At 37.9% G+C, this 9,072-nt stretch overlaps 1 protein-coding gene across 3 annotated transcripts; it reads left to right on the top strand.

Annotated features, from left to right (window-relative positions):
• Positions 1–623: 623 nt before the first annotated feature.
• On the top strand, positions 624–1,928 carry LOC110917210. 3 transcript variants are annotated; one of them, XM_022161806.2, is made up of 2 exons: positions 624–708; positions 1,222–1,928. In XM_022161806.2, the coding sequence occupies exon 2, from the start codon at positions 1,246–1,248 to the stop codon at positions 1,861–1,863; it is 618 nt and encodes a 205-aa protein (XP_022017498.1). In that variant the 5' UTR covers positions 624–708; positions 1,222–1,245; the 3' UTR covers positions 1,864–1,928. The 3 variants fall into 3 exon arrangements, with proteins under 3 accessions (XP_022017498.1, XP_022017497.1, XP_022017495.1); XM_022161805.2 differs by having other exon boundaries at positions 664–786; XM_022161803.2 differs by lacking the exon at positions 624–708 and adding an exon at positions 799–1,012.
• The last annotated feature ends 7,144 nt before the right edge of the window (positions 1,929–9,072 follow it).

Raw genomic sequence — 9,072 nt, forward strand, 5'->3', positions numbered from 1 at the left:
CCCCTTCCTCTCTCTCTATAGGGGTGGTGGTTCTCACAAGAAACACATCCAATTAGATTTTAGGTTGGTCATGATAACCTAATTAACAAACATGTTGTGTATTGAGTTAACAACATAACCCATTTAACTAATTTACAACTTTATCACAACATGTTTATAACCTCTTAACCGGGGTTATGACACCTTTTAATTAACTTGTTTACAACTTTAATCCATTTGCTTACAACACGCCACCGATCTACTCATTTAGATAAATAAATTAAATTAAATGGGTCATGTTCATATTCAGGTTCCACTTCTTTAAATATAATAAGTTATAATGTATATCTTTCAACATGAAAAAATACGAGTAGTGTTATTTTACATCATTCTACATAGATACAAATATACATAATTTACCCTCTCTTGAGATCTGTTTGTATCTGCCTTTAGATCCTTTATCTTCATGCTAGTTTGTTGTCATCTTTTGACTCTGGCTTCTTTTCTTGTCTTGCTATTTTCTCACTTTCATTTTTATATCACAAAGTAACATATAGTATAGGGGTAGTTCTTGACAACTTATAAAATAAAAAGGATGAATATATAAAAAAGCTCGTACCCCCATCTCCCTTTTGACTTCATTCTTTCCCACTCTTGTCTTTATAATCTTTCTCTCTCTGCATTTATCACTTTCTCTGCAGTTTTTGAATCACAAAGGTGGTGTTGGAGGTGGGTTGCGCGCCATCATCAATTTCATTCTCAATTTTTGATGAATCTCACGTGAATCCATTCACACTACGTTTTAACGTATACCCTCTTTCTCGATCTCCACGCCCTTTTCTTATTTATACAAACATAAGTTTACGGGTGTGCATTACTTTGATAATTTTCATCAATTCCATCACCTTTTATTGGGATTCACTATTCATGATTCATACTTCATTACCACCAAATATTTGAAGATTGATTTATATTGTGGAAATAACACAATACAATGAGTCGATTTGGTGAACTACTCGCTCTGTTTTTACAGGAAAGTTACATTTTATTCGTATTAGTGACGGATTCAGAATTTTTTTTATGGGAACGATCAGGGTTTAACCAAATTCTTAAGGGCAAGTGATAGGGATTTTTTAGTAAAATAACACAACTTTTTTTTTTTTTTTTATGATTCATGACTTGAACTACACCAAAAACTCTAAGATTGATCGATTTCATGAACTACTTTCTTTGTTTATGCAGGAAAGCGAAGAAACGGAGAGAGCAATGGACCGCGGTGGAAGGTTAAGACGACGGAAGAGTCTCCATCAACGGCTAGGATTAAAGAGCATCGTCTGTTGCGGGTCCACATGGGGCTTTGGTGCGTCCGCCATGAGCGTACAAAACGACAACGACAGCGACAACGACGAAGATTACAATTACAATGAGAACCGCATCATCGAATCAGTCCATCAACAAATAAATGTGATGGACGTCAACCTCACCCGGCTGGACACCAACCCAGAACCCGAGTGCACCCACCCATCTCCCAGGATGAATCTCGCGGCCGCATTGGCTGCTGAACGTCAGTTCCGGTCAGCAACAGTTTCCGGAACTGACAACAATGATGTGTTTATGATGTCAACGGATGTAGGGACACCGTTGAGGATATCATTGATGAGGTTGTTGGAAGAAACAGAAAGGGAAACGGACGGTCAGGATGATGGGGATGAGGGTTTGGGGAAGGATCAGATGTGCTGCGTGTGCATGGGAAGGAAGAAGGGTGCAGCGTTGATTCCATGCGGACACACGTTTTGTAGGGTGTGTTGTAGGGAGTTATGGTTGAACCGAGGTAGTTGTCCCCTTTGTAACCGATCTATCCTTGAGATTCTCGACATTTATTAATTTTCCCTCGTTATATTGTTATAAAAATCAGTTTTATTTTTAATTAAAAAGATTTCTTCTATTTATCACGAAATATAATCGTATTTGATTTTGGTTTCTAAGCTTTGATATTGTTTTAGACGTTCGGAAATGGGAATTTTGTTTAGGACGATAGAGTTGATGGTGCGGTATTAGTACTGTACTGTTAGGTAGATTAGTTAAAGAAATTAGCTTAGAGGCTGTTTATTTACCTCTTAATAAGACTCTTAATTGTTCAGACCTTTTACTGGTTTAGCACTTAATGGTTCAGACTGTTTATTTCGCGAGCACATGTCTGAATGGTTCAGACATTTGCCTCTGAATGGTTAAACATTATACAGAGTCTGAATGGTTAAGACCTCTAATCTGAATAGGTCAAATGGTTCTGAATGGTTACGCATTATAAGGGCTCTTAATAGTTCAGACCTCTTACTGATTTAGCACTTAATAATTCAGGCCTCTTACTGGTTCAGCACTTAACCATTCAGAACTTGCCAAACACCCCCTTAGTCCGTTATATTAATTTGTATGTCAAGACTTTAATTTGTCTTCTATTTATCCCCAAATATAAGCGGGTTTGATTTTGATTTCCAAGATTTGATCTGGTATTAAACTTTTGGAAATGGGAATTTAGTTTAAGACGATAGGTAGATTAGCGTCGATTGTGTGTTTATTAGTGTTCTAGTTAAAGAAAATAGCTTAGTCCGTTATGTTAGTTTGTATGTCAAGATTTTAATTTGCATTTAACTGCTTCCTTAGTACATTTTTTTGCATGTTGGATATTATGATTATAGAATCGGCCAGCAGCAAATGCTGTAAAAACCAACAAAGTTACATGCGAAATTAAAATAGAAACTAACTACATACACCCCCACTTCTTTGATTATAATATTTTATCTCTTACATTAAAATCCTCCCACCTATCCTATGGTATTCCTCTATATTTCGTCCTTCCTTGAATACAAAGATATGAGTCTTCCTTGATGCGCTCTATTGTCTTGTCTCCCGAGCTATTATAGTTATTAAATACTTTATCATTTCTCGCCATTATAGGTGCCACGTGGTTATTATAAATATCATGCTCACCACTTTTTTCCATTCTTTTGACCTTGCCATTGTCTCAATAGCCTTCATTGCATCTTCACATGTATTGATGTTTGTTGTCGTTGGAAGTTTTAACCATATTAGTACATTTCACCAAACTTCTTTCGCCTTTGTGCATTCTGTTAAAACATGATTTGCCGTCTCATCATAAACTTCGCACCTTGGACATCGCTGATCAGGCAAGCTAATTCCACGCTTTCGCAATTTAGTTTTTACCGGAATTCTCCCCAGACTTGCTCTCCAAACAAAGTAGTTCATTTATGGTGCCACCCAATTATTCCATTGAACCCATGTGTGTTGTTCAACATTTGTTGTTTTCATAATTTGATTCCTTACTAGTCCCACCGAAAATTCCTCTTTTTTTTTTATCTATTTTCCACTTCCATGTATCTTGTTCTTCCTTTAGTTCGACTTTGTTTAGTTCCCAGAATAGATCTATCCATTGAGCCCACTCCATATCACTATTGGGTACTACTACTTTCTTCCACAAAATCCATCTTATTTTATCTTTTCCATCTTTTCTACCCCCACACAAAATCCCTTCTTATTGAATCAAGCATCAATATAACTTTTTGGGGGCCCGAAACAATGAGAAATAGTAATTTGGTAGGGCTCGCCTTTGTGAGAACTACTCTTAGCGGCAAACGATAAAGTTTTTGCTTTCCATGTCGATAGTTTTGCATTAAATTTGTCGAGAATCGGTTTCCAATACTTTATATTTTTTTTCATGTTTGCACCGATTGGAAGGCCAAGGAACGTAAACGGCCTTTCACCCACTCTACACTTTATTATACTAGCCATATTTTCGACTTCATTTTTTCTACCCCAATCCCGAATAAGCAAGACTTGTTCAAGTTTAACTATGATTTGAAGGAATTGTTATCCAAGCTTAGAAAAATGATTCTTGGGGGTTGAGATTATTTCGTATGTTAAACTATTGCTTAAAAGTGTATATGTTGAAGATCAAAGCATTTAATGCACACATAGAACTTTAACTTGACTTGTGTAGTTTTTAGTTGAAGGTTCACACCTTTTGTAATATGTAGGAGACAAACAAGTACAGTTTAAGCCTTAAGGTGATGTTTGTCAATAGAATACTTGTATGATGTACTTCGGGCCATTTACAAGACTAAATGTGTTATATGCTGTTGACAACACCTAATACTCATTAAAGCCCCAAGCTGTTGCACACCAACCATTGAAACTCTCTCTCTCTCTCTCTCTCTCTCTCTCTCTCTATATATATATATATATATATATATATATATATATATATAATCTTTTAAACATAATTGTTTTAAACATATATAATCTATATATGTATAATTGTTTTATACATCCTTCCCCTATATATAATCCTTCCCCTATATATATATAATGTAAGTATCTACAGAAAACCCACTTTAATTTAGAAAACCCGGGAAACTCAAAGCTCCCGATGTTTTTTTTCTTGAAAAATTTTACACATGTTATATACATGTTTTTAAGGGTTTTGGGCAAAAAAAATCAAAAAAGCGCCGAGTAGATATTTTAAAAAAAATAAACAAGTTTTGGTGTAACACTCATATAACATGATAATAAGTATATTAACTAGTCTAAGCTTGTTTGATCCGACCATTTACTGTTTTGACCCGGTTCGGAACCGAAAGTCGCAAAACTTTGACTTTTGCTTTGACTTCAATTCTGGCCCGTTATAGTATGTTTTAGATATGCCTTAGGACTCTCTTAGGACCAGGTTACATGATGGTATAACCCTCTGTGACCGGTTCGTTGTTTGTCCAAGTCTTTAACACATTTCCGTTAAATGCTTAAAAGTTGACCGTAACGCCCTTTTCACTTTAAAACGAGAAATTTGGACATGTGAAAGGACAATAATTTTAGTTACTGATTTCTAAGCATGTCCCTAAAATTTCACGTCAATCCGAGGTCTAGAATGGGAGTTATGCTAAATAGCGCAATTACGAAAACTTTAGTAATTAAATTGCGCAATTAGCATAACGCCTATCTAAACCCAAATTTCGGCACCAAACCTTTGACCCACTGATGTAAAATGATATTTGGAGATTTTTAAAGATTTTTAATGATTTTTAACCTACTCATAACCTGCGGTTATGGCATCGGTTCGGTAAATACCGAATATACCCTTTTCGAGCATAACTTGAGTTCTACAAAGTATTTTGACCCGATTCCAGTTGCTACTGATTTTAAATAATAAATAGAGTATTTTGGACTTTATAAACTGATCGGAAAACTCAGATTTCCTGTAGAACTCAGAAACCTCTTTTATGATCTTTAAAATGACCGAAATACCCCTACGGGGCACATATTGGATTAAAACTCGTTACGGGCATTATGGAAGGTATCCTACTGATACCACAACTTCTTTAAAGCATATTGACTTAGGAAATTTGTGTAGGACTCTTACGGTTTACCGTTACGCCTTTTGCGCGCACGGTTCGGCTTATGTAACTAGTTTACATAAACTAGCCGAAACGGGTCAAACCTTATTGTTTTAACCTCAAAATCCAGAGTGTGATTATATTACCCATATAAAACAAGTCTTCAAACTTGTCGGGTCTGAATCACATTCCATTCCCGGTTTTCGCCTTTCACGCGATTAAACCGTAAATATCCTTTGAAACTGACCGGTCTAAGCTAAGGCTAAATTAAAGACCCGTCAGGATTCTAATAGGTTGATTTAAACCTTCTTTCCAGAATAGGAGACCAGTAAAAGAAACTTGCATTGTTTATTAAGGATTAATACTTGCTCAGGTAAATGCTTTTAACTTATTTTCCGTTATACGGGCTTGGGTTACGGTATTTAAAATACCGCTTGGTCGGGCAATTGACCCCAACTCATTAGTAGTTGGGTATTATCAATGTGACCCGTTTAAAAACTTGTTTTGTTGGCTTTACGCCTTTGGGAGCTTAATGATCATGTCCCGGATATCCTTCGCATCATTTTACGAAATGGCCACGACCCCGACACACGGGTGTAGGCGTACACCCGTAATGTGTCTATATTATTAAAAATATAACCGTTGGTTTTCCCGCCATGGCTTTATGCTTAGTGGCGTGTCTATTAACCTTTAACCCGGCACGACCCGGGCGACCGAACGCATAGTAACATGTAATTCTTTTATAAGATTTAATCATAAATTATCCCAAGTTATAAAGAGTTTGTGCCTTGTGCATTCAAATCAATTTTATTAAACATTTTATAAAAGTGTCGGTTGAATGTATTTACCAGTGTAAACTGACGTATTTTCCCTAAAAAGATTAAATGCAGGTTCTAAGCGTAATTGGCTGGATATTTCTCCTTAGCATCAATACAGAGTCTCGCAAGCTTAAGATGCCTACGTCTGTTGAACAATATTTATATTTTATTTTGATCCTCTGTGGATTATATTTCGACATTGTGATACTTTGATATTACATTCAAAGGTTGAAATATATTTATCTTTATGCTTCCGCTGTGCATTTATATATTATGTGGTTTAACTATATTGTTGCCAACTACGTCACGAAAATCCCCCACCGGGCCCACCGGTGAAACACGTGGAAATCAGGGTGTAACAGGTTGGTATCAGAGCCAACATTGAGTGAATTAAACACTATCCATATGTGTTTAATCTTAATGGCACAATTGCACATACTTGAGTCTAGACAAGAACATAGGACAAATTCGAAATTTTATTCCAGTTTGTCTTTTATTGTTTATTGTGATTTAAAAATTTGTTAAGCAGGAAATATGCCACCAGCAACTAGAAGAGGAGGAAGAGGCAAAGGGCCATCACTACTCACAATGATCACGAGGCCGGACCTTCGAACATGCGAGCTCCTTCCAGTACAAGAAGTAAAGAACCTCAGAGACGTAGAAGGAACCTCTTTGAGCCTGCAAGACATTCTACCTCGCACAGTTCGACACCTTCATACCGTCACTCTTTTGGACCAAATTCGGAGAACGATCCCAGTAACCCTCTACCTTCGTTTATACCTCTCCAGCGATCTGCATCGCACCGTTCCTATGGAGATCCTACTCCTTTCTTTCAAGGCCGATTTAACCCGGCTGATTATGTCCAAGAGCCAATAGGCTATAACCCTTTAGGACCTGAAGACCATTTCTCCGAAGATAATGCGGTAGATATGGATGAAGACATGGATCCCATAGAACCTGCAAGAGGTACTCCCAACCATCCAATCGAGATCTCTGATGGGTCATCCTTCCATGGAACACCCTATCAAGGTCCCGATAGTTACCAGGCGAGGTTTAACCAGTGTGATTGGTACTTCACACCTTCTCATCACTTCTCGCCTCATGAGCAGCAACAGCAACAGGATCCTTCCGAGGATTCGCGTTTCGTGGCAGTTACGCCACCGCCACCGCCTCCTCCGCCACCAGTTCAACCAGCACCTCCAGATCCGCCAAGGCGTAGGAGATCAGGCGCGCGGATGTCCACCCGAGGAGGGGAATTCCACTTTAGTACCCCTCGCCACTCGAGTGCAAGTCACTTTCCGCCAGTACCTGAAGAACCACAGTTAGGGGAACCTTCTGGTCACCCTGCAGAGGTGAATTCTGCACCAGTTGCACCACCTCCACCACCTTTCGGCTATGACAATCCAATACCAGCATATGGCGGTTCCTCCGCGTACAACCCGTTTGAGCAGCCGACTCATACGCACTACAACTATAATTATGATGCCGACCCATACGTGGTAGCGGCTAATTATAATGCCCTTCATCCCGATAGAGCTTATGGAAACCTTTGGGGAACAGATTACTCAGCTCATGGGTATCCAGTACCTCCTAGACCTCCGGTTCAACAACCGTCGCAGCAGCCACGTTTTTCTCCACCGGAGCAAGAAGAAATCCTCCACCGTCTAAACCGCATGGAACGAGACTTTGAGCAAGAACGTAAAAGTAATCGTGGATTCCTTAAAGGCCTAGCAAACCTACTAAAAGGGAGGAAGAAACGAGATCATTAGTCTCTTTATGTATTATTGTAGCTACAATTACAATCAAGTCCCTGCGAGGACATTAGCCTTAAGTATTTTAGTCCCTGCGAGGACATTATCGTGTTTAGTCCCTGCGTGGACAATTGCATTTCAGTCCCTGCGAGGACTTATCTTTTAGTCCCTGTGCGGACATCTATCTATGTATTTGGTCCCTGCGTGGACTTGTTTTCTGTAAACCTCTGCGTAGGTATCTATTTATTTAAAAGTCCCGTTTAGGGCAGTATGTAACCATTATTATGATTAATGGAATATATGTTATAAATTTCATTTTGTTATTATATACAATGAAACAAGGATCATTCCTTTTAAATTAATCTGCCTAAATAAAGAATCTTAATAGTGAAACCTAGCCTAGTGTCATTATAAGACCCGACCGAGATGGTAAGACTTAATTAAAAAGATTCAGATTCCAGTTAACCTCTGTAAACATGTTAACATCCTTGGCAGATGTGATTCGTTAAAATCACACGCGTCATTCTTATATACGAATCCATTAAGGGATTCCAAAACCCAAATTAATGATTTGTAAATCATGGATTAAAATCGTCAATAAAGATGATTATTTATTTAAAACATCCATTAGTGATGAAGTGCCTACGGGCCATACTTATTGTCATATAAGACAAAAGACAGTTGTAGTCTATGACTCCCTGTCAGAAAAGGTAAAAGGACTACGGTTCAAACCTTCATGCCTTGATTCTCTGTAATCCCGGCTTATATTATAAAACGTCCCTGTGACTAGGCTTTTGTGCCACTAACTATGTTATTTATAAATAGGATAAGTTGTATTCAAATCCTAAATAAAAGTGAGTAACAAATTAACCCGATATGGTCTATGTTTACCATGGTTAATGAATTGCCATAAAAGACAATTCCATAATAAACTCCTAAATAAACTTTGTCATTATCTTCTGTAGCAGGTTCAAGATACAATGGCTGAACCAAGTGGAGTTAATAGTCATTCGAAGGAGGATGACAATGATAACGCTCAGATTCATTTGACGGGCACTGAACTAAAAGCTCTAGTAGACAACGCTGTTAAGGCAGCCTTGGATCGGCAGTATGAAGAAT

The sequence above is a fragment of the Helianthus annuus genome, chromosome 16 (genome assembly GCF_002127325.2).
Source record: "Helianthus annuus cultivar XRQ/B chromosome 16, HanXRQr2.0-SUNRISE, whole genome shotgun sequence".
NCBI lineage: Eukaryota > Viridiplantae > Streptophyta > Magnoliopsida > Asterales > Asteraceae > Helianthus > Helianthus annuus.